This window comes from Oncorhynchus gorbuscha, linkage group LG01 (genome assembly GCF_021184085.1).
Source record: "Oncorhynchus gorbuscha isolate QuinsamMale2020 ecotype Even-year linkage group LG01, OgorEven_v1.0, whole genome shotgun sequence".
Taxonomy (NCBI): Eukaryota; Metazoa; Chordata; class Actinopteri; order Salmoniformes; family Salmonidae; genus Oncorhynchus; species Oncorhynchus gorbuscha.
In genome coordinates, this window is record NC_060173.1 from 9,265,487 (window position 1) to 9,290,723 (window position 25,237).

General features: G+C 43.5%; 1 protein-coding gene and 1 long non-coding RNA gene across 3 annotated transcripts; both read right to left on the reverse strand.

Annotated features, from left to right (window-relative positions):
- Positions 1-1,606: 1,606 nt before the first annotated feature.
- On the reverse strand, positions 1,607-21,783 carry LOC124032269 (cAMP-dependent protein kinase type II-beta regulatory subunit-like). Of its 2 annotated transcripts, XM_046344545.1 has the most exons (12): positions 21,663-21,783; positions 21,257-21,538; positions 17,597-17,632; positions 12,617-12,669; positions 12,241-12,324; positions 9,549-9,655; positions 8,182-8,335; positions 6,454-6,555; positions 6,149-6,223; positions 5,910-5,978; positions 5,638-5,767; positions 1,607-2,176 (listed from the first exon to the last, which is right to left on the reverse strand). In XM_046344545.1, exons 2-12 carry the CDS (start codon positions 21,522-21,524, stop codon positions 2,040-2,042), a joined length of 1,215 nt encoding a protein of 404 aa, XP_046200501.1. In that variant the 5' UTR covers positions 21,525-21,538; positions 21,663-21,783; the 3' UTR covers positions 1,607-2,039. The 2 variants fall into 2 exon arrangements, with proteins under 2 accessions (XP_046200501.1, XP_046200494.1); XM_046344538.1 differs by having other exon boundaries at positions 21,257-21,734.
- A 1,116-nt stretch (positions 21,784-22,899) lies between these two features.
- Positions 22,900-24,924, reverse strand: LOC124032284. Its single transcript, XR_006838249.1, has 3 exons — positions 24,811-24,924; positions 24,430-24,532; positions 22,900-22,991 (listed from the first exon to the last, which is right to left on the reverse strand). It is a non-coding gene; the product is annotated as an uncharacterized LOC124032284 (long non-coding RNA).
- Between the last annotated feature and the right edge of the window lie 313 nt (positions 24,925-25,237).

Below are 25,237 nucleotides of genomic sequence, written 5' to 3' on the forward strand. Positions count from 1 at the left end.
AAGTTCCCAACGAACAGTTCTTGTGCTTCCAGAGGCAATTTGGAACATGGTAGAGTGTTGCAACCAAGGACAGATGATTTTTACATGCTACGAGCTACAACACTCGGCGGTCCCGTTCTGGGAGCTTGTGTGGCCTACCACTTTGCGGCTGAGCCGTTGTTGCTCCTAGACGTTTACACTTCACAATAGCAGCATTTACAGTTGACTGGGGCAGCTCTAGCAGGACAAAATTACTTGTTGGATAGGGGGCATCCTATGACGGTGCCACGTTGAAAGTCACTGAGGTCTTCAGTACGGGTCATTCTAATGCCAATGTTTGTCTATGGAGATTGCATGGCGGTGTCCTCGATGTTATACACCCGTCAGCAACAGGTGTGGCTGAAATAGCCGAATCCACTAATCTGAAGGGTTGTCCACATACTTTTTTGCAAACTATGTCGTGTAAACTAGCTCAAGAAGACAATAATGTAGTCAAATACAATTATTACAGTGGTTAGTGTCTAATGCTGCAGTACTGAGGAATCAAGAACTTGAAGACAATAAAGTGGTCAAATACCATTATTATAGTGGTGAATGTCTAATGCTATAGTGCTGAGGAATCAAGAGCTTGAAAGTGTGTAATACTTGGTCAGCCAACTGTTTTCAAAACTATCAGCCATCTTTTTTAATAACTTCTTAAAACCTCTACAGGATTGGTGGGTCCCCCGCGGGACGGTTGAGCTAACGTAGGCTAATGCGATTAGCATGAGGTTGTAAGTAACAAGAACATTTCCCAGGACATAGACATATCTGATATATGCAGAAAGCTTAAATGCTTGTTAATCTAACTGCACTGTCCAATTTACAGTAGCTGTTACAGTGAAATAATACCATGCTATTGTTTGATGAGAGTGCACAGTTATGAACTTGAAAATGTATTAATAAGCCAATTAGGCACATTTGGGCAGTCTTGATACAACATTTTGAACAGAAATGCAATGGTTCATTGGATCAGTCTAAAACGTTGCACATACACTGCTGCCATCTAGTGGCCAAAATCTAAATTGCACCTGGCCTGGAATAATACATTATGGACTTACTCTTGCATTTCAAAAAAACGTTTTTTTCTTTGTATTATCTTTTACCAGATCTAATGTGTTATATTCTCCTACATTCATTTCACATTTCCACATGGTATCAAGAATATGCATATCCTTGCTTCAGGTCCTGAGCTACGGGCAGTTAGATTTGGCTATGTCATTTTATGGTGAAAATATGCGATTCTTAACTCTGTAAACACCACGTCAGCCATACCAGAGTGCAACGATAGCAAATCACATTGTTCAATTCATCCCTTGAATTTTATGGCACTCTTTGTTGGTACAACTGTTCAACATGGTTGTTGAAACCAGAAAGGACATAGTTCCCCTGGGTATCCCCTAGACTACAATGTACAGTGTAAACCAACACCTTTACTGAAAATTATGTCAACATGAGAATATCAAATTACGAACACTTTAATGTGCAAGGTATGGATATTCGTGATTTGTTTACACGCTCGTAATCTAGTAAGGATGTCATGACCTTTGGCACAAGATTTTTGAAGAAATATGACATTATCAGAGAATCTGAAAAGGCCAATTTATATTTTACATAACATAATAGTGATCAATAATATACAAAACAAGTGACTTAAAATGTCTTTGATAAAATCAATAAAATGTACATTTGTAAAATATAATATAAAATAATCCAAAAAGGGAAAGTTGTGAGGACAGAACATATGAACATTTACATTTTGGAATAACACAGATATCTTTGCTTCAATAAAAAATATGACTCCCAAGTCAACGATCCTTCAAAAACCATTGCATTTTATCTGTAATCGATCCTGTACCTATCTAACATACCGTGTTTCCTATTTTGTGAAAGAAAACAATACTTGACAAAGGTAGATATGGAAAAGTTACACACCAAGTGACAATACTTTTTCCACTTCCCACTAACCAATTTATGACATCGTCATCATGCATCTCACTGTCTTTTTCCCCTTCTGGTTTTCATGGGTTTATCTCCTCAATGTCAGTGGTGCTACATTCAAACAGAGTAACCAGCTGCTCTTCGTAATTTGCAATGTTTCTCTTCATGATGTCCATGCAGGGGCCCAGCAACCTCTCAAACGCCTGCACGTCCATAACTAGTAAACACAAGAGGAGAGGTGTCAACACACAGGATGGGAAGCCATAACTAGTAAACACAAGAGGAGAGGTGTCAACACACAGGATGGGAAGCCATAACTAGTAAACACAAGAGGAGAGGTGTCAACACACAGGATGGGAAGCCATAACTAGTAAACACAAGAGGAGAGGTGTCAACACACAGGATGGGAAGCCATAACTAGTAAACACAAGAGGAGAGGTGTCAACACACAGGATGGGAAGCCATAACTAGTAAACACAAGAGGAGAGGTGTCAACACACAGGATGGGAAGCCATAACTAGTAAACACAAGAGGAGAACACACAGGATGGGAAGCCATAACAGTAAACACAGGATGTCAACACACAGGATGGGAAGCCATAACTAGTAAACACAAGAGAGAGAGGTGTCAACACACAGGATGGGAAGCCATAACTAGTAAACACAAGAGGAGAGGTGTCAACACACAGGATGGGAAGCCATAACTAGTAAACACAAGAGGAGAGGTGTCAACACACAGGATGGGAAGCCATAACTAGTAAACACAAGAGGAGAGGTGTCAACACACAGGATGGGAAGCCATAACTAGTAAACACAAGAGGAGAGGTGTCAACACACAGGATGAGAAGCCATAACTAGTAAACACAAGAGAGGTGTCAACACACAGGATGGGAAGCCATAACTAGTAAACACAAGAGGAGAGGTGTCAACACACAGGATGGGAAGCCATAACTAGTAAACACAAGAGGAGAGGTGTCAACACACAGGATGGGAAGCCATAACTAGTAAACACAAGAGGAGGGTGTCAACACACAGGATGGGAAGCCATAACTAGTAAACACAAGAGGAGAGGTGTCAACACACAGGATGGGAAGCCATAACTAGTAAACACAAGAGGAGAGGTGTCAACACACAGGATGGGCCAAACTAGTAAACACAAGAGAGGTGTCAACACACAGGATGGGAACTAACTAGTAAACACAAGAGGAGAGGTGTCAACACACAGGATGGGAAGCCATAACTAACTAGTAAACACAAGAGGAGAGGTGTCAACACACAGGATGGGAAGCCATAACTAGTAAACACAAGAGGAGAGGTGTCAACACACAGGATGGGAAGCCATAACTAGTAGACACAAGAGGAGAGGTGTCAACTGGGAAGCCATAACTAGTAAACACAAGAGGAGAGGTGTCAACACACAGGATGGGAAGCCATAACTAGTAAACACAAGAGGAGAGGTGTCAACACACAGGATGGGAAGCCATAACTAGTAAACACAAGAGGAGAGGTGTCAACACACAGGATGGGAAGCCATAACTAGTAAACACAAGAGGAGAGGTGTCAACACACAGGATGGGAAGCCATAACTAGTAAACACAAGAGGAGAGGTGTCAACACACAGGATGGGAAGCCATAACTAGTAAACACAAGAGGAGAGGTGTCAACACACAGGATGGGAAGCCATAACTAGTAAACACAAGAGGAGAGGTGTCAACACACAGGATGGGAAGCCATAACTAGTAAACACAAGAGGAGAGGTGTCAACACACAGGATGGGAAGCCATAACTAGTAGACACAAGAGGAGAGGTGTCAACACACAGGATGGGAAACCATAACTAGTAGACACAAGAGGAGAGGTGTCAACACACAGGATGGGAAGCCATAACTAGTAAACACAAGAGGAGAGGTGTCAACACACAGGATGGGAAGCCATAACTAGTAAACACAAGAGGATAGGTGTCAACACACAGGATGGGAAGCGGTGTGATTGTAAGGAGAGCTGTCCTCACACAGGATGGGAAGCGGTGTGATTGTAAGGAGAGCTGTCCTCACACAGGATGGGGAAGCGGTGTGATTGTAAGGAGAGCTGTCATCACACAGGATGGGGAAGCGGTGTGATTGTAAGGAGAGCTGTCAACACACAGGATGGGGAAGCGGTGTGATTGTAAGGAGAGCTGTCATCACACAGGATGGGGAAGCGGTGTGATTGTAAGGAGAGCTGTCAACACACAGGATGGGGAAGCGGTGTGATTGTAAGGAGAGCTGTCATCACACAGGATGGGGAAGCGGTGTGATTGTAAGGAGAGCTGTCCTCACACAGGATGGGGAAGCGGTGTGATTGTAAGGAGAGCTGTCATCACACAGGATGGGGAAGCGGTGTGATTGTAAGGAGAGCTGTCAACACACAGGATGGGGAAGCGGTGTGATTGTAAGGAGAGCTGTCATCACACAGGATGGGGAAGCGGTGTGATTGTAAGGAGAGCTGTCCTCACACAGGATGGGGAAGCGGTGTGATTGTAAGGAGAGCTGTCCTCACACAGGATGGGGAAGCGGTGTGATTGTAAGGAGAGCTGTCCTCACACAGGATGGGGAAGCGGTGTGATTGTAAGGAGAGCTGTCCTCACACAGGATGGGGAAGCGGTGTGATTGTAAGGAGAGCTGTCATCACACAGGATGGGGAAGCGGTGTGATTGTAAGGAGAGCTGTCCTCACACAGGATGGGGAAGCGGTGTGATTGTAAGGAGAGCTGTCCTCACACAGGATGGGGAAGCGGTGTGATTGTAAGGAGAGCTGTCCTCACACAGGATGGGGAAGCGGTGTGATTGTAAGGAGAGCTGTCCTCACACAGGATGGGGAAGCGGTGTGATTGTAAGGAGAGCTGTCCTCACACAGGATGGGGAAGCGGTGTGATTGTAAGGAGAGCTGTCCTCACACAGGATGGGGAAGCGGTGTGATTGTAAGGAGAGCTGTCCTCACACAGGATGGGGAAGCGGTGTGATTGTAAGGAGAGCTGTCCTCACACAGGATGGGGAAGCGGTGTGATTGTAAGGAGAGCTGTCCTCACATCACACAGGTCCTAAAAAAGGATCCACAACAACTCCACTTTGTTATCATGTTATAATACCCCTCTATTCCATGCTGTAATGTAGTGTTATCATGTTATAATACCCCTCTATTCCATGCTGTAATGTAGTGTTATCATGTTATAATACCCCTCTATTCCATGCTGTAATGTAGTGTTACCATGTCACAACAACTCCACTTTGTTATCATGTTATAATACCCCTCTATTCCATGCTGTAATGTAGTGTTATCATGTTATAATACCCCTCTATTCCATGCTGTAATGTAGTGTTATCATGTTATAATACCCCTCTATTCCATGCTGTAATGTAGTGTTATCATGTTATAATACCCCTCTATTCCATGCTGTAATGTAGTGTTATCATGTTATAATACCCCTCTATTCCATGCTGTAATGTAGTGTTACCATGTCACAACAAGTGAATGGCAGAGAAGGCTTTTGTTGGCTTTTACCTAAATACAGAAGTGCTTCTCTCAAAAGCTGGTGCATTCAATAAGACAGTTATATCATGGACTGAAACAGGAAGTCAAACAGTTATGTCACGGACTGAAACAGGAAGTCAAACAGAACATACGGTGTAGTAAATGCCGTACCTAAACACTTGACACTTCCCACAGCATACGCTGAAGCAGCTCTGGGTTTGTTGGTGACGAGGGCCAGTTCTCCAAAGTACTGTCCCCTGGAGCATGTAGCTATATCCACGTCCTCTTGGTCCTTTTTCGTCTAGAGAGAAGACATAAGAAAAGCAACATAAACAACATTAAATCCCACAAATCTGTCCAAAGTAAACATTTATTTGGATGGTGCATACATGAACTACTTTTATTTATTTTTTTAAATCATCACAGAACAATGTAAAACTTACCCTGGTTCTCTTCATGGTGATTCTAACTTGACCAGATTCAACTATATAAAAACAATCTGCTAGATCACCCTGTAACAGAATATACAGGATTATGTTCAAATTTGAGAATAACAAATACATAACAAAGAATGACTGAAAGAAGTCCGTTCTAGTTAGGGATCATTTAATACGAACATAACATACATGATGCATACAAACGTTGGAATCGTTTAGAACGTAAGACTGAGATGTATAAATACCTGAGAGATAATCTGTTCTCCATCGCAGAAGGCTCTAGAAGACAACACATCCACCACCTTCATTCTCTCTGAAAGCTGTAGGGGAAAAAAGTGGGTTTCAAATTGGTTTAAAATGGATCAGTTGGTTTTACTTTAAAATACACGTTTGATTCTACTGGTAAAGAGAAAGAAAGTAGCAAAGTCTCAGGCCTGCCGTCTTGCCAACTCCTATGGACATTGTCATGCTAAACAACCATAGGATTTGGTTAAACAGCACAAACAGGTCTCGGACCAGGCTATACATAACAAACATCTATATACTGTACCTCTAATGATGTTAACAGTGGGAGTGATTCAATGAACTCCTCGTACAGTCTCCTCTTCAACGCGTTGTTCTTCACTATGATCCTCCTGAATGTCAGACGATCCTGCAGACAACAGAGTAGATCAATCATTTCTAATGGTAGGATGAAAACAGAGTAGATCAATCATTTCTAATGGTAGTGTAGTGGCTTCCTTTCATCTTTACCATAGCCACTGCCCAAGCCTGAAGCGGGGTTGTTTGGTACGCATACAGTCCACACTCAAGGTTTCCAAACGGCCAAACATTCCATGACATCCAGGGATATGGTGCAACAAAAATGTTTATTCATTTATATATTCATTTATATATCCATGTATATTTACACAAATATACATGGAGCTCCATATGTTCGGTCTTTTATACAAATATGTCCAAATCGGCTCTAACAGGTAGGATAAAAACAACAGAGTAGATCAATAATTTCTAATGGTAGGATGAAAACAACAGAGTAGATCAATCGATTCTAACGGTAGGATGAAAACAACAGAGTAGATCAATCATTTCTAATGGTAGGATGAAAACAACATTTCTAATGGTAGGATGAAAACAACAAGTCATGTCGATGTCTGGCATTAGTGAAAGATACACTGAGTTTACCAAACATTAGGAACACATTCCTAATATTGAGTTGCATGACGGGCATGGACTCTAAAAGGTGTTGAAGGCGTTCCACAGGGATGCCGGCCCATGTTGACTCCAATGCTTCCCACGGTTGTGTCAAGTTGGCTGGATGTCCTTTGGGTGGTGGACCATTCTTGATACACACGGGAAACTGTTGAGCGTGAAAAACCCAGCAGCGCTGCAGTTCTTGACACAAAGCGGTGCGCCTGACACCTACTACCATACGCCATTCAAAGGCACTTAAAAACTTTTGTTTTTCCCACTCAACCTCTGATTGACACATATACACAATACATGACTCAACTGTCTCAAGACTTAAAACTCCTTCTTTAACCTAACCCCTCCTTTTCATCTACACTGATTGAAGCAGATTTAACAAGTTACATCAATAAGGGACAATAGCTTTCACCTGGATTCACCTGGTCAGTCTGTGTCATGGAAAGATTCATGTTTTGCGTCTCAGTGTATATTCAAGACACACACAGTCAAACAATTTGTGATTGTTTTGTTTACTAGTACAGTACTCCATTACCACTCCTAGAATATCTATAAACAGTTTGTCCCTGTGTCCAACATAATATTGTCCAGCAGAGGGAGTTTTATCATTAAACACATGTCAAAAAAGCAGCAGAAGTATGATTATAGCACAGTCTGTGAGCATCTGGGGCTTTACACCTGGGAAAGGACACATGTGCTGCTCATGTACAGTTCAATGCTCTCCGCTCAGAGAGTACAGATTCTCGGAAGCACTTTTTTACAAAACAGTTATTTTACCTCACTGAGCTTTCTCAGCTGTTTCTCCACAACTAAATACATAGAGGCAGAATTCTGGCTATGTACCCATCTGAGCATAATGTACCTATAAGCAACTTACAACAGACGGAGTCCATATAAAGATAACATGATCCCTGACACATTGACAACTGAGACATTCATCACAATGCCAGTTTCTCCCCCCGAAAACTGGCAGACACCTGCTACCGCATAATAGAATATGCACGGTTCAGTGCTGTCTGGCACTGCATGTACTATGACAAACAGTTTAGGGAACAGAAGAGCATCCACTCACCAGGCACCAGAGGGCTCCGGGCGAGGTGGAGATGATGGTAGCAGCCCTGGGGGTGTTGTACATCAGGGCCAGCTCCCCAAAGCTCCCCTTGTTATCATAGGCTCCCACAGTCTTCTCTACACCATCAACCCTCATATAGATGTCAAAGGTCCCTCTGAGAGAGAGAGAGAGAGAGAGAGAGAGAGAGAGAGAGGAGATGGAGAAGGAAGAGGGAGTGAGAGAGAGAGAGAGAGAGAGAGAGAGAGAGATGGAGAAGGAAGAGGGAGAGAGAGAGAGAGAGATATGGAGAAGGAAGAGGGAGTGAGAGAGAGAGAGAGATATGGAGAAGGAAGAGGGAGTGAGAGAGAGAGAGCGAGAGAGAGAGATATGGAGAAGGAAGAGGGAGTGAGAGAGAGAGAAAGAGAGAGAGAGAAAAAAAGATATGAAAAGGAAAGAGAGAGTGAGATGGAGGGGAAGAGGGAGAGAGAAATATGGAAAGGGAGAGAGTGAGAGAGATGGAGAAGGAAGAGGGAGTGAGATGGAAGGGAAGCGGGAGAGAGTGAGAGAGATAGAGATTAAGAGGGAGAGATATAAAGGAAGAGGGAGTGAGAGAGAGAGACAGAGAGAGAGAGAGAAAAAGATATGGAAAGGAAAGAGAGAGTGAGATGGAGGGGAAGAGGGAGAGAGAAATATGGAAAGGGAGAGAGTGAGAGAGATGGAGGGGAAGGGAGAGAGAGAAATATGGAAAGGGAGAGAGTGAGAGAGATGGAGGGGAAGGGAGAGAGAGAGCGCGCGAGATGGAGAGAGCCAGTTGGATCATATAACAGTCCTTTCAAGACAACTACTGTGATCTTTATTGAACCTTGTTTTGACCAGGTTTGTCTCATTGAGATTAACAAATCTCTTTTACAAGAGAGACCTGGCCAAGGTTTCAAACCAACAGCACAAAGCTCTACAGTTTAAAATATATATTTACACACTGAGCACAAGAAGGTTTGGGGAAGTGTGGTGCAACTAGCACTTCTCCATCATAGTGTTTACCCTAGCTGAAATTATTAACTGAAAGGAAACTATTGCCAAATACACTGTGATGTAATGGAGCAAATTGTGGAAGTAACCCCGGCCGGCTGTCAGTCCAGTATGAAGGAAGCTAGTAGTTTCGCAAGCCAATGCTAACTAGCGTTAGCACAATAACTGGAAGTCTATGAGTATCTGCTAGCATGCTAAACTACCTCTAACTTCCTTCCTACTGGACCCAGAGACGTAAAGTCTAATCTGAAGTAGATAAAGGGCATCATTGCTAACATCCCAAAGTATCCCATTTAACCGTTGAGCCAAGAGATCCAAACCTGTTGACGAAGTTGCTGCTACAACATGTCAGGGATTACCTTTCAATGACATAGAAGTTGTCGCCATCGTCGTCTTCATCAATGATGTGTTCTCCTACCTCAAGGAACTTCTCAAACATGGCGTCCAGTACTTGGGAAAATTGTTCCTGTGATATTGGGAAAACAAACAAACAAATAACAATTCAGACTGAAACAAAGACCTGTGGATTATATTAAACTAGGAGGAAAATTCAATTAGAAAACCAACATTGTATTGGGTATTTGTAACAGTAAGGCCACATAACCCACTACATATGCCACAGCATCATCACAGTACATTAATACTACATATGCCACAGCATCATCACAGTACATTAATACTACATATGCCACAGCATCATCACAGTACAATAATACTACATATGCCACAGCATCATCACAGTACATTAATACTACATATGCCACAGCATCATCACAGTACAATAATACTACATATGCCACAGCATCATCACAGTACATTAATACTACATATGCCACAGCATCATCACAGTACAATAATACTACATATGCCACAGCATCATCACAGTACATTAATACTACATATGCCACAGCATCATCACAGTACATTAATACTACATATGCCACAGCATCATCACAGTACATTAATACTACATATGCCACAGCATCATCACAGTACATTAATACTACATATGCCACAGCATCATCACAGTACATTAATACTACATATGCCACAGCATCATCACAGTACATTAATACTACATATGCCACAGCATCATCACAGTACATTAATACTACATATGCCACAGCATCATCACAGTACATTAATACTACATATGCCACAGCATCATCACAGTACATTAATACTACATATGCCACAGCATCATCACAGTACATTAATACTACATATGCCACAGCATCATCACAGTACATTAATACTACATATGCCACAGCATCATCACAGTACATTAATACTACATATGCCACAGCATCATCACAGTACATTAATACTACATATGCCACAGCATCATCACAGTACATTAATACTACATATGCCACAGCATCATCACAGTACATTAATACTACATATGCCACAGCATCATCACAGTACATTAATACTACATATGCCACAGCATCATCACAGTACATTAATACTACATATGCCACAGCATCATCACAGTACATTAATACTACATATGCCACAGCATCATCACAGTACATTAATACTACATATGCCACAGCATCATCACAGTACAATAATACTACATATGCCACAGCATCATCACAGTACATTAATACTACATATGCCACAGCATCATCACAGTACATTAATACTACATATGCCACAGCATCATCACAGTACATTAATACTACATATGCCACAGCATCATCACAGTACATTAATACTTGAACCTGACTCCTCTCTACATTCTGTTACAGTATTTCAAAAATAACTAGCGACAAAATCACATCCCACAGTGCACCGGGCCATGACAAAGTTACAGCCCCGGGCCGTGACAAAGTTACAGCCCCGGGCCGTGACAAAGTTACAGCCCCGGGCCGTGACAAAGTTACAGCACCGGGCCGTGACAAAGTTACAGCCCCGGGCCGTGACAAAGTTACAGCACCGGGCAGTGACAAAGTAAGCCCCGGGCGTGACAAACAGCCCGGGCCACAAAGTTACAGCCCCGGGCCGTGACAAAGTTACAGCCCCGGGCCAGCCCCGGGCCGTGACAAAGTTACAGCCCCGGGCCGTGACAAAGTTACAGCACCGGGCCGTGACAAAGTTACAGCCCCGGGCCGTGACAAAGTTACAGCCCCGGGCCGTGACAAAGTTACAGCCCCGGGCCGTGACAAAGTTACAGCCCCGGGCCGTGACAAAGTTACAGCCCGGGCCGTGACAAAGTTACAGCCCCGGGCCGTGACAAAGTTACAGCACCGGGCCGTGACAAAGTTACAGCCCCGGGCCGTGACAAAGTTACAGCACCGGGCCATGACAAAGTTACAGCCCCGGGCCATGACAAAGTTACAGCCCCGGGCCATGACAAAGTTACAGCCCGGGCCATGACAAAGTTACAGCCCCGGGCCATGACAAAGTTACAGCCCCGGGCCATGACAAAGTTACAGCCCCGGGCCATGACAAAGTTACAGCCCCGGGCCATGACAAAGTTACAGCACCGGGCCATGACAAAGTTACAGCACCGGGCCATGACAAAGTTACAGCCCCGGGCCATGACAAAGTTACAGCCCCGGGCCATGACAAAGTTACAGCCCCGGGCCATGACTAAGTTACAGCCCCGGGCCATGACTAAGTTACAGCCCCGGGCCATGACTAAGTTACAGCCCCGGGCCATGACAAAGTTACAGCCCCGGGCCATGACTAAGTTACAGCCCCGGGCCATGACTAAGTTACAGCCCCGGGCCATGACAAAGTTACAGCCCCGGGCTACGGTCTGTTCTTTTTTCTGTGTACAGTTAGTGTGTGTGTGCATACATGTGCCAATGTGTGTGTGTGTGTGTATGTGTGTGTGTGTGTGTGTGTGTGTGTGTGTGTGTGTGTGTGTGTGTGTGTGTGTGTGTGTGTGTGTGTGTGTGTGTGTGTGTGTGTGTGTGTGTGTGTGTGTGTGTGTGTGTGTGTACAGAGTGCGTCAGTCCATTGAATAACAGCAGCCAGTGGGTGGAGGGGCAGAGAGGCCCACTCAGCCTAAAATGAGGGAATATTTCTTCAGTTTACCGGGTCCAGGTTTTTGAACAGCAGAATGTCTCTGCAAGCCTCCTGTAGTCTCTGTCTCTGTTCGTCTGTTTTCGGATGGGTGACCTGGGGAAACACAGACCACTCGCGTTATTCACAGAGAGACATTAAGAGAGGAAACGTCATTAACATGATGCCACCGTAACCCATTCGTACCCCGTGCACTTCCTCCAATACCAAGTACAATATCAAGTGGAATCCAAATGCTGTATCCTGTAGTTCTTCTGTAATGCTTTTCATTTGAACAGTAGCACTATTTTTGAAGTGGTACAGTCACTCCTCTGTCACTCCTCTGTCACTCCTCTGTCACTCCTCTGTCACTCCTCTGTCACTCCTCTGTCTGTCTGGGCCATCTTACCCTCTGTTCTTTGTCTTCCTCGTCTTCATCGGGGTTGAACGCCTCGGCACAAACTGTGTGACAGAAGAGATGAATGAAAGTTAGTGCAAGACATTCACATTCACCTCAAATACAACACAGTGAAGCAGAAATGTTTTGCTGAACGACACAGTCATTCCGAAGCCATACAAATGGTAAACAAAACCATCTAAGATAGTCCATGTTAAAGATCCACGACTATATGAGATTCTGGGAGTTTTAACAGGATTTCTACCATGATCCCACTTATCCCGGTCATATAAACAACTGTCTAATTGTGCTGAGATTTAAGAGTCTTTGTGATGTACATAACACCATGCCATTGTTTAAAGTGTGTGTGGGGGGGGGTTCATCGACATGACATTTGTATAAACATCTAGATATGATCTCCTTCCTGTAAACTTACACAATGCTCCGTGACATCACAGGGAGATTCAGTAGGACATATTTAAGCCTCGCACTTTGAAACAGATCAGAAAGAGTTTATTCCCAACTGAACCAGAGCTCAGTCCTTCTACTTGTGAATGACAAAGCACATATATATCTATTGTTTACACGTAACCTATATTGTATTTGGCGACTAGACCTTAATTATACTTTTCCATTCGAAAGGAATAACACTATAATTTTTTATTATGTAAAATATTTGTTTATTTTTTATTATACAGTCTGAAGACTTTTTTTGCCATGTCTGGACATCACTGACCGTACTTCTCCTGTACCATACAAAAACTACACAGGTATCTTGACCCCAACCTCCCCTGAAGACCTCTTACTCCCTTACTGCTGCCATGAGTCAGTATGGTTGACCAGCCCATCAGAGAGGCCAGTGAGCGCAGCGGTCAGTATGGTTGACCAGCCCATCAGAGAGGCCAGTGAGCACAGCGGTCAGTATGGTTGACCAGCCCGTCAGAGAGGACAGTGAGCACAGCGGTCAGTATGGTTGACCAGCCCAGCCCGTCAGAGAGGCCAGTGAGCACAGCGGTCAGTATGGTTGACCAGCCCGTCAGAGAGGACAGTGAGCACAGCGGTCAGTATGGTTGACCAGCCCAGCCCGTCAGAGAGGACAGTGAGCACAGCGGTCAGTATGGTTGACCAGCCCATCAGAGAGGCCAGTGAGCACAGCGGTCAGTATGGTTGACCAGCCCGTCAGAGAGGCCAGTGAGCACAGCGGTCAGTATGGTTGACCAGCCCATCAGAGAGGCCAGTGAGCGCAGCGGTCAGTATGGTTGACCAGCCCAGCCCGTCAGAGAGGACAGTGAGCACAGCGGTCAGTATGGTTGACCAGCCCAGCCCATCAGAGAGGCCAGTGAGCTGTATAAGATCCTCAACTGTCTGTCTGTCTGTCTGTCTGTCTGTCTGTCTGTCTGTCTGTCTGTCTGTCTGTCTGTCTGTCTGTCTGTCTGTCTGTCTGTCTGTCTGTCTGTCTGTCTGTCTGTCTGTCTGTCTGTCTGTCTGTCTGTCTGTCTGTCTGTCTGTCTGTCTGTATAACCTCCCACACAGGAGACTAGGATAGATCCTCATCTCAACACTGCCTGTCTGTCTGTCTGTATAACCTCAACCTCCCACACAGGAGACTAGGATAGATCCTCATCTCAACACTGCCTGTCTGTCTGTCTGTATAACCTCAACCTCCCACACAGGAGACTAGGATAGATCCTCATCTCAACACTGCCTGTCTGTCTGTCTGTATAACCTCAACCTCCCACACAGGAGACTAGGATAGATCCTCATCTCAACACTGCCTGTCTGTCTGTCTGTATAACCTCAACCTCCCACACAGGAGACTAGGATAGATCCTCATCTCAACACTGCCTGTCTGCCTGTCTGTATAACCTCAACCTCCCACACAGGAGACTAGGATAGATCCTCATCTCAACACTGTTCTCCTGCACCTGGTTTGAACTCATGTCACCCTACATCATCCACTGATGCATTTCCTTCCTGTTCTTCGCTAATGGAAGATAGAGATGAATTACCACCGTTGTCTCTACTGTAAGCAGAGGCCAAATGAAACACTGTGGAGAAACAGTTATGATTAATGACCTCCGTGTTTTAAATCCTCACATTTTTCCATATCAGTTTTATATAAAAAATAAAGTGCAGACTGACTGTCAGTGTAACTTCAAAAGGTATCCTTGATAAGAGATTTAACGGTTTGTTTTATAGGTAGACTGCTGACTGACTGAATGACTGCTGACTGACTGAATGACTGCTGACTGACTGAATGACTGCTGACTGACTGACTGACTGCTGACTGACTGAATGACTGCTGACTGACTGACTGAATGACTGCTGACTGACTGAATGACTGCTGACTGACTGCTGACTGACTGAATGACTGCTGACTGAATGACTGCTGACTGAATGACTGCACGAAGAGGCCAGACAGAGTTAGTGCTGTACTGTATAAGATTGTGAAGATTCCTGGTAAAACATGTCAGTTATTGAAATGGTGGCAAGTGGTTCTACAAACAGACAATGGGGTACTGACTGAATGACTGCTGACTGAATGACTGCTGACTGAATGGGTATCTCCCAGTTGAGAAGCTAAACCTACTACAGCAAAAGGCTTTTGTTCCAGCCCAGTAGTAATACACCTGCAGTGGTGTAAAGTACTTCAGTAAAACTACTTTAAAGTACTACTTAAGTAGTTTTTGTTGGGTATCTGTACTTTACTTTACTATTTATATTTTTGACAACTTTTACTTCACTACATTCCCAAAGAAAATTATGTACACTGCGGTTCAAAAGTTTGGGGTCACTTAGAAATGTCCTTAAAAAAAAAAAAGAACATTTTTGTCCATTAAAATAACATCAAATTGATCAGAAATACAGTGTAGACATTGTTAATGTTGCAAATGACTATTGTAGCTGGAAACGGAAGATTTGTTATGGAATATCTACATAGGCGTACAGAGGCCCATTATCAGCAACCCTCACTCCTGTGTTCCAGTGGCACGTTGTGTTAGCTTATCCAACTGTATCATTTTAAAAGGCTAATTGATCATTATTTAATTGATCACTAGCTAATCCAAGTTCAGAAGAAACACACACCTATTACAGCTATTATGCGAGGTGCTGGCTAGAGGAGTGGAAAACATGAGAATAAAGGAGAGCCTCACACCCTAGGAGCTCAGACGCAAAAAATGTCATTACCAACGTTTCGACAGCCAGGCTGTCTTCCACAGATGAAGACAGCTTCCACAGATGAAGACAGCTTGCCTGTCTTCCACAGATGAAGACAGCTTGCCTGACTTCCACAGATGAAGACAGCTTGCCTGTCTTCCACAGATGAAGACAGCTTGCCTGTCTTCCACAGATGAAGACAGCTTGCCTGTCTTCCACAGATGAAGACAGCTTCCACAGATGAAGACAGCTTCCACAGATGAAGACAGCTTGCCTGTCTTCCACAGATGAAGACAGCTTGCCTGTCTTCCACAGATGAAGACAGCTTCCACAGATGAAGACAGCTCGCCTGTCAAAACGTTGGACATTACATTTTTGCATTTGAGCTCCTAGAGTGTGAGGCTCTCCTTTATTTTCAAGCTAATCCAAGTTTATCGCTTTAAAAGGCCAATTGATCATTAGAAAACCATTTTGCAATTATGTTAGTTCCCGCTCAGCCCAGTGAAAACTGTTCGCTGCTCTGGCCCCCCAATGGTGGAACAAACTCCCTCACGACGCCAGGACAGCGGAGTCAATCACCACCTTCCGGAGACACCTGAAACCCCACCTCTTTAAGGAATACCTAGGATAGGATAAGTAATCCTTCTCACCCCCCCCCTTAAAAGATTTAGATGCACTATTGTAAAGTGGCTGTTCCACTGGATGTCATAAGGTGAATTCACCAATTTGTAAGTCGCTCTGGATAAGAGCGTCTGCTAAATGACTTAAATGTAATGTAAATGTAATGTAACTGTTAGCTGATAATTGTTGTTCTGATTAAATAAGCAATAAAACTGGCCTTCTTTAGACTCGTTGAGTATCTGGAGCATCAGCATTTGTGGGTTCGATTACCGGCTCAAAATGGCCAGAAATAAGACCTTTTTATAAAACTGTCAGTCCAGTCTTGTTCTGAGAAATGAAGGCCATTCCGTGTGAGAAATTGCCAAGAAACTGAAGATCTCGTACAACTCTGTGTACAGAACAGCTCAAACTGGCTCTAACCAGTATAGTTTGAGAAACAGACGCCTCACAAGTCCTCAACTGGCAGCTTCATTAAATAGTACCCGCAAAACACCAGTCTCAACGTGAAGAGGTGACTGGCCTTCTTGGCAGAGTTCCTCTTTCCAGAGTCTGTGTTCTTTTGCCAATCTTAATCTTTTCTTTTTCTTTGCAACTCTGCCTAGAAGGCCAGCATCCCGGAGTCGCCTATTCACTGTTGACGTTGAGACTGGTGTTTTGCGGTTACTATTTAATGAAGCTGCCAGTTGAGTACGAGATCTTCAGTTTCTTGGCAATTTCTCACATGGAATGGCCTTCATTTCTCAGAACAAGAATAGACTGATGAGTTTCAGAAATGCTGATGCTCCACATACTCAACTAGTCTAAAGAAGGCCAGTTTAATTGTATTTATTATTATTTATTGTATTTATTTTATTATTTTAGCTAACACGACGTGCCACTGGAACACAGGAGTGATGGTTGCTGATAATGGGCCTCTGTACGCCTATGTAGATATTCCATTAAAAACCTGCCGTTTTCAGCTACAACAGTCATTTACAACATTAACAATGTCGACACTGTAAAATGTGCTTAAGTATATTTTAGCAATTACATTTATTTTTGATACTTAAGTATATTTAAAAACATATACTTTTACGCTTTTACTCAAGTAGTATTTTACTGAGTGACTTTCACTTAGGTCATTTTCTATTACTGTATCTCTACTTTTACACAAGTACGACAATTGGGTACTTTTTCCACCACCTGACATAGCAACAGATGTAACACACTCACCTGATGCTCTTCTAATGAATCGACTCATCACTGGAGCTGAAATAAGAGGAAAGCAAAATGTTAGGTGATCATATAGGATTCATTTGGGGATTCGTATAGGATTCAAATCAGATTCATATCGGATTACATTCCGTTAAGGCCAAAGAAAGAAAGAGGACTTCCAATATTGCAGTGATATCATACAGAGGAATGGATCAACACAGTGATATCATACAGAGGACTGGATCAACACAGTGATATCATGCAGAGGAATGGATCAACACAGTGATATCATACAGAGGAACGGATCAACACAGTGATATCATACAGAGGAATGGATCAACACAGGATCAACACAGTGATATCATGCAGAGGAACGGATCAACACAGTGATATCATACAGAGGAACGGATCAACACAGTGATATCATACAGAGGAATGGATCAACACAGTGATATCATACAGAGGAATGGATCAACACAGTGATATCATGCAGAGGAATGGATCAACACAGTGATATCATACAGAGGAATGGATCAACACAGTGATATCATACAGAGGAACGGATCAACACAGTGATATCATACAGAGGAACGGATCAACACAGTGATATCATACAGAGGAATGGATCAACACTGGCAACTGAATAATGGGTGAAAAGGACATTTGATCCACTGGGGATTGTTGTAACAAAATGTTAATCACAGATGTGACCTAGTGCTTTAATGCATATCCTCTCTCTTTGATAACGGCATCAAACCAGGTAAACCATAACTGATATTGGTCAATATTGCCCATGCAGAACTAACATGGCTGCCGTAGAATTGGTGGTGTTATGTAAATGCATCGTAACACTTCAAACTGCACAAACTCCCTCTACTATATATTTGGCTCTACATAAAACCAGGTATGCACGCACCCTTTGCTGAGCTAAAACCCCTAACAGGGAACAGCTGCTGAGTCCTTTGAATTGCATTTTGCTTCTCTGAACAAAATTTAATTGAGAATGAATTTAAAGCGTCAATGAACCAAAGCAATTTAAAACACTTTGCACAAGAACAATACCTCCACATGAAAAATACATTAGGTAAGAGGTTTCATCTCATCCATGAATAACTAGTTAGCCAGCCTCTCTCTCTCTCTCTTCCCCTCTCTCTCTCATCTAAATAGAATTATGAGCCGAGGGCCTGGGTTGGTTGTGTTGTGTAAGGGGGAATTATAGGTCCTCTCACGGGCCATGAAAAGTGCAGTCAAGGCTTGCCAGTAACAGGAAGGTTGAATGCACCTGACTGCACGGTTCCTGAGACAACCATCTCCCAGGGTTTGTACCATAGCTACATTACTAATTGTTTATCAAATAATAATCAGACGCAGACACGTGATGGGTTGAAGAGGAGATGGAACTCAGGCTGTGATGAGCTCAGACTGTTTACTTTAAATTCACTGACTACGGAAACCCAGGAGGCACAACTTCCCACAATACCATATGCATGTCGCACCAACATACATTTACAGAGGCATCACATACTGTATGTCAAAGATAATCAACTAGATTCAGCCACAAGCCAATTTTTTTTTAAGCGGCTGGTCAGGGGGATGGAACATAATTACAAATAATTTATAGGACTGCAAATTGACCGCAAGAAGCCCAAACAGATATAATATTTGACTAAAACATAATAATTTCAAACTTTGCTTACATTTGTATACAATATCACATATCTCTATTATACATGGGACTACTTTGGACCAAAGATTTCCAAAATTAAAATCACTTGGAGCTGATTCACTGGTGTTTTCACAGTCTTTTATGTCCAGCAATAAAACAAAAATATATGATTTTTTTTGCTCAGAAAACTTGGGGGGGGGGGCAAATAAAACCATCCGCGGGCCACCAAGTGGGGAACCCTGACATGTGTTGTCGTCACACTATTATAACAAACTGGAACGGAACATTGTGATGATACTGTGTCAGGGCTAAGGGCTCATGGGAGTAATGTGACATTGGCTGCATGTAGCATTTCTGCATCAGCCAAGGTATTATCTTCTCTCTTCTAGTCTGTTCTATTCTACTCTATTCCATCTGCAAGCAGTAATCGTGCATGGGGCTTGTTCTATTCCATCTGCAAGCAGTAATCGTGCATGGGGCTTGTTCTATTCTATATGCAAGCAGTAATCGTGCATGGGGCTTGTTCTATTCCATCTGCAAGCAGTAATTGTGCATGGGGCTTGTTCCATATTCTATATACATGTGTTACATAAAATGTATAAACAGAGAATGTAGGCCAAGGCTTGTTGCAGCCTTGCCTGACATTCCACTGCTCTACTATTCGCTTCAGCCTGAGACTGCCATCACTGAAGTCGTTTGTCAAAATTTGGGGGTGTTGTACAAAACAAAGTAATCAGCGATTGGATAATCTCTAACCAATCAGATTATCAAAGCCAATGGTGAATCTTCAAAACATCACTTTACCCATGTGTGTTATTTTCTGGCTCTGGTCCAACCCATTGGTTTCGGAGACCAATCAGACGGTCTAGAATGGATTTTCATTCTAGGAATCTTCAAAGAGATACTCAGATATTATTATCCCCAATTAATGAGGGGTTCGATTGATCTGGCCCCGGCTACACCGAGCTGTGGCCCATCACGTCATCTCGAAAGTGGGGAGGGAATGAGCCATTCTCAAATCAAACAATATGGGGCATTGTTCAGAAAAATACATATATTTTCCTTAAAATAAAATGTTAGAATTTTCAAAATATGTACATTTCATTGAGAAGGAAGATAAAGCGTTTTTATCAAAAGCAATCACTTTTGCATGTGAAAACAAAGAATCCTACTCATTGCTACACGTGTATAATTACGTCACTTTTGTTTTGACACGGACAGAGCGGGACACCACCTGGCTCGCGCCCGAGAGGCCACCTGGTTCCAAATCGAATGCAATCAACATTCAGCCGGTGCAAAACACACCTACAAGGGCGACCAGGCGAGATTAATCGCACCCCCTCATTGGGGAGAAGAAACTAACGTCCGTGGGCGTGACGGAGCGTTTGGCCAGAGGAAGGAGTTTGGGTAGCCAGGCAAGTTGCAGCCCTGGGCGGCCTATCCTCCTAATAGCAGGCATCCAGACTTCCTCTTCAGTCAGGCTCCCCAACCACTGAGTAATGGAATGCTAACCTGTCACAAACACTCCTCCACCCCCAACTGCTTTACTTTCAGACCTACAGAGCTGTACAATGCCAATAACATACTGTTGCATATGAAATGTAAAGGCCTATGCGATTCTTATCACGAGGACTGTAATAGGCTCGTGTTCCCTCTGTAGTAACTTGGCCTACAAGCACTGTATAGCCCTAATGATGTCGAATGAAATCAGGATACGCTGTCGGTTAGAGATCAAAGGCTACACAGCTATACTGTATGTTCATTAGTATTATTATTATTATTATTATTATTATTATTATGCACATCAATCAGCCACCATGGCATGACCATATATGGGCAATATCAGCCCAGACAAAATAAATGCCATGGTGATAGAATGTGGCAAGCAATTTGCTAATCACACACCACACCACATATTCTCTCTAGGAGGCAAACATTTTGCAAATGTAGGATTCCATTCCAATATTCCATTGGCTGCAGAATATAATATTCACATGGTTATTATTCTTTACCAATGAATTCCTCTTCGTCACTCTCCTCTTCCTCTCCATTTTCAGAATCGATCTGCATGGCTTCGTCGATGAAATTGACCGCTTTCCCACTGGGTCGCGAAGCCGAATGTTGGTCATTGCCGAACGCGGCCCCGGTAGTCTCACTGTCCTTCAGTTGGGTGAAATACTGCAACGCGAACTCGAGCAAATCTCCCGGCTGATTCCGTAACACTTCCACGGTAAAGCTCTGCAACAGCTCCGTCAATCCTTCAGGAATTTCTATACTCATTCCTGATGTCAAATCTATGAGAAATACGAAATAAAATGTATAATTAATGTGCTTCCCAAATAACGAAATAATTATATTTAATTATAAATACAAGAGACTGAAAAAAAGTGAAACGAAAAATGAAAAACGCTTAATTGCCTGGTGAATGTTTTATAATCCACGTGCAATGTAGAGAATCCTTTCAGTATGTTGAATGAAAATGGCATCTTTTGCTGCTCTCACTGGCTACAGGAAACCCACGCACGTGACCCGAGAAACCATGGCAACCACCCACCCAGGGATTGCGTATGAGAAGCGAGCTGCAGCAATGCATAGGATGGCAAAAACTGCAGTGGCATGTTGTGAGCGTTGACTCATTTAATGTAACCAAACATAATAGCCTAGTCAGAGATGGACATAGCAAAAATGTGTAAGATTTGTATATATATTATATATATATATATATATATATATATATATATATTATATATAGGAATAACATTATGGCACTATGCATAAAGTATATGGTAGTTGCTTCAGGCTATTCTATTGTAGTCTGTTCTGTTTACAGTCATTGGTTCAAATTCAAGCTGGACAAATGGCCACATTTTACAGTGAATGGCCTATATTCTGTGTATTTTCCAACTATGTGTTAAATGATGTAAAGATAATTCCAGTTAAAAGCTAAAAAAAAGGGGGAGTACAATTAGACTGGCACTTCCTGTTCTGACCCACTTCCTTTCTGTCTTTAGGGAGGAAACATAATAAATCAGTCAGACTGGGTTATTGTCAAGGGACTGGGTTTCTGTGCTGAGCAGAGGACCAGCATTTTTCTTTCCCTCTCAGACCCATTTCTACTGGAGATCGTTAAGGGACCTGTGGCCACTTTGCTGTAAAGGACTAGCCTGGTCCCAGATCTGTTTGTGCTTTTTTTGCCAACTCCTATGGTCCTTTTCACACCAATGATTATAGTGGATAGTGGTTGGTAAAATGCGACAAACAGATCTGGGACCAGTCACACAAATGCATGGAGTTTTCCCTCTTAATATACATTCTGTGTGTGTGTCCATGTAACAGTATAATTTTAAACCGTCCCCTTGCCCATACCCAGGCGCGAACCAGGGACCTTCTGCACACAACAACAACAGTCACCCTAGAAGCATCGTTACCCATCGCTCCACAAAAGCCACAGCCCTTGCAGAGCAAGGGGAAACACTACTTCAAGGTCTCAGAGCAAGTGAGCAAGTAACCGATTGAAACGCTATTTAGCGCACACCGCTAACTAAGCTAGCCGTTTCACATCCGTTACATCCATCATCCTCACACAGTCAATTTTCATACGTAGAATTCAAGTAAACAAACAATAGTTTGTATGTAATTCAAACCATGATGTATTGTTGTAATCCCAGCAATGCAGTGTTCCCAAACTGTTGCAGATGTGACTGACTGTGTCCTCCTGACCTTGTGGTTTTGCAGCAGCCATCCAGTCTTTTCCCGGTAGATTTGGATGGAAGAATGTGGTATTAGTGGAATATCAGTGTGAGAACATTTGATACCAACCAACTCTAGGTGTGTAAAACATAGGGAGGGAGACATATATGTGTTTTGACACAGTATAACAACAAATTTGATTTCAAATGTAATACAATGTGGACACAATAGTACTAGAGCATTTCAGACTGGAGGGTTTTGAGAGAGTATTCTGTTTCCTGTTTATTAACAGATCGAGAGACATTACAGTTTTAAGAAAACACTAACAAAAGAACCCATCTGTGTGTTTTCCTGTAGGCTTACTCCCTGATACCCTCACTATAGAGCAGTCTACACAACACCACCACCATCACCTCCACCACCCCAACCATCAACACTATCCCAACCATCATCATTTTCACCATCAACACCATAATCACCACCATCACCAGCATCTTCACCATCAACACCACCAACCACCGTCAACACCACCATCACCACCATCCCCACCATCAACACCACCATCCCCACCATCAACACCACCATCCCCACCATCAACACCACCATCCCCATCATCAACACCACCATCCCCAGCATCAACACCACCATCCCCACCATCAACACCACCATCCCCATCATCAACACCACCATCCCCACCATCCCCACCATAATCACCACCATCCCCAGCATTAACACCACCAACCCCAGCATCAACACCACCATCCCCACCATCAACACCACCATCCCCAGCATCAACACCACCATCCTACCATCAACATCACCATCCCCACCATCAACACCACCATCCCCACCATCAACACCACCACCCCCACCATCAACACCACCATCCCCAGCATCAACACCACCATCCCCAGCATCAACACCACCATCCCCAGCATCAACACCACCATCCCCAGCATCAACACCACCATCCCCACCATCAACACCACCATCCCCATCATCAACACCACCATCCCCACCATAATCACCACCATCCCCAGCATCAACACCACCAACCCCAGCATCAACACCACCATCCCCACCATCAACACCACCATCCCCAGCATCAACACCACCATCCTACCATCAACATCACCATCCCCACCATCAACACCACCATCCCCACCATCAACACCACCACCCCCACCATCAACACCACCATCCCCAGCATCAACACCACCATCCCCAGCATCAACACCACCATCCCCACCATCAACACCACCATCCCCAGCATCAACACCACCATCCCCACCACCATCCCCACCATCAACACCACCAGCCCCACCATCCCCACCATCAACACCACCATCAACACCATCAACACCACCATCAACACCATCAACACCACCATCAACACTACCATCAACACAACCATCAACATCAACATCATCCTCACACAGTCAATTTTCATACGTAGAATTTAAGTAACAAAAGTTAGTTTGTATGTAATTCAAACCATGATGTATTGTTGTAATCCCAGCAGGGCAGTGTTCCCAAACTGTTGCAGATGTGACTGACTGTGCCCTCCTGGCCTTGTGGTTTTGCAGCAGCCATCCAGTCTTTTCCCGGTAGATTTGGATGGAAGAATGTGGTATTAGTGGAATATCAGTGTGAGAACATTTGATACCAACCAACTCTAGGTGTGTAAAACATAGGGAGGGAGACATATATGTGTTTTGACACAGTATAACAACAATTTGATTTAACATGTAATACAATGTGGACACAATAGTACTAGATTTCAGACTGGAGGGTTTTGAGAGAGTATTCCGTTTCCTGTTTATTAACAGATCGAGAGACATTACAGTTCTAAGAAAACACTAACAAAATAACCCACCTGTGTGTTTTCCTGTAGGCTTACTCCCTGATACCCTCACTATAGAGCAGTCTACACAACACCAACACCACCACCAACACCATCATTACCACCCCATCAACACCACCATAACAGTGGGGCAGTGTGCGTAGCGGGCAGAGGGAACAGCAAGGCAGCGGGTAGTTGGGCAATGTGGGTAAGGGAGTCTTAAGGTTGTTTCTGCTTTGTGCATTTTCAAATGAGCACAAGAAGGCAGTTGAACAACTGAGACAGACGGGGAGCAGATTGCAGAAGCAGACAAAGTTTGCACACGTTACATTTCAAAGTTAGGACTAGCTAGAGAGAGTCATGAGAGAGCAGGTCTGACATCAGTAACAACAGGCCTTTGATCTATGGTTCAATGATTTATTGAAGAAGCACAAACTAAGTACACATTGTTTTATACAGC

What these genes read in the sequence shown, in the direction of transcription:
- LOC124032269 (XM_046344545.1), bottom strand. Translation starts at nt 21,524, where the DNA reads ATGAGTATAGAAATTCCTGAAGGATTGACGGAGCTGTTGCAGAGCTTT. An exon ending in TGACGAAGAGGAATTCATTG is followed by an intron (nt 17,633 to 21,256) that starts GTAAAGAATAAT and finishes CTCTTATTTCAG; the next exon opens with CTCCAGTGATGAGTCGATTC. An exon ending in CCGGAGCCCTCTGGTGCCTG is followed by an intron (nt 6,556 to 8,181) that starts GTGAGTGGATGC and finishes TGTTGTCTGCAG; the next exon opens with GATCGTCTGACATTCAGGAG.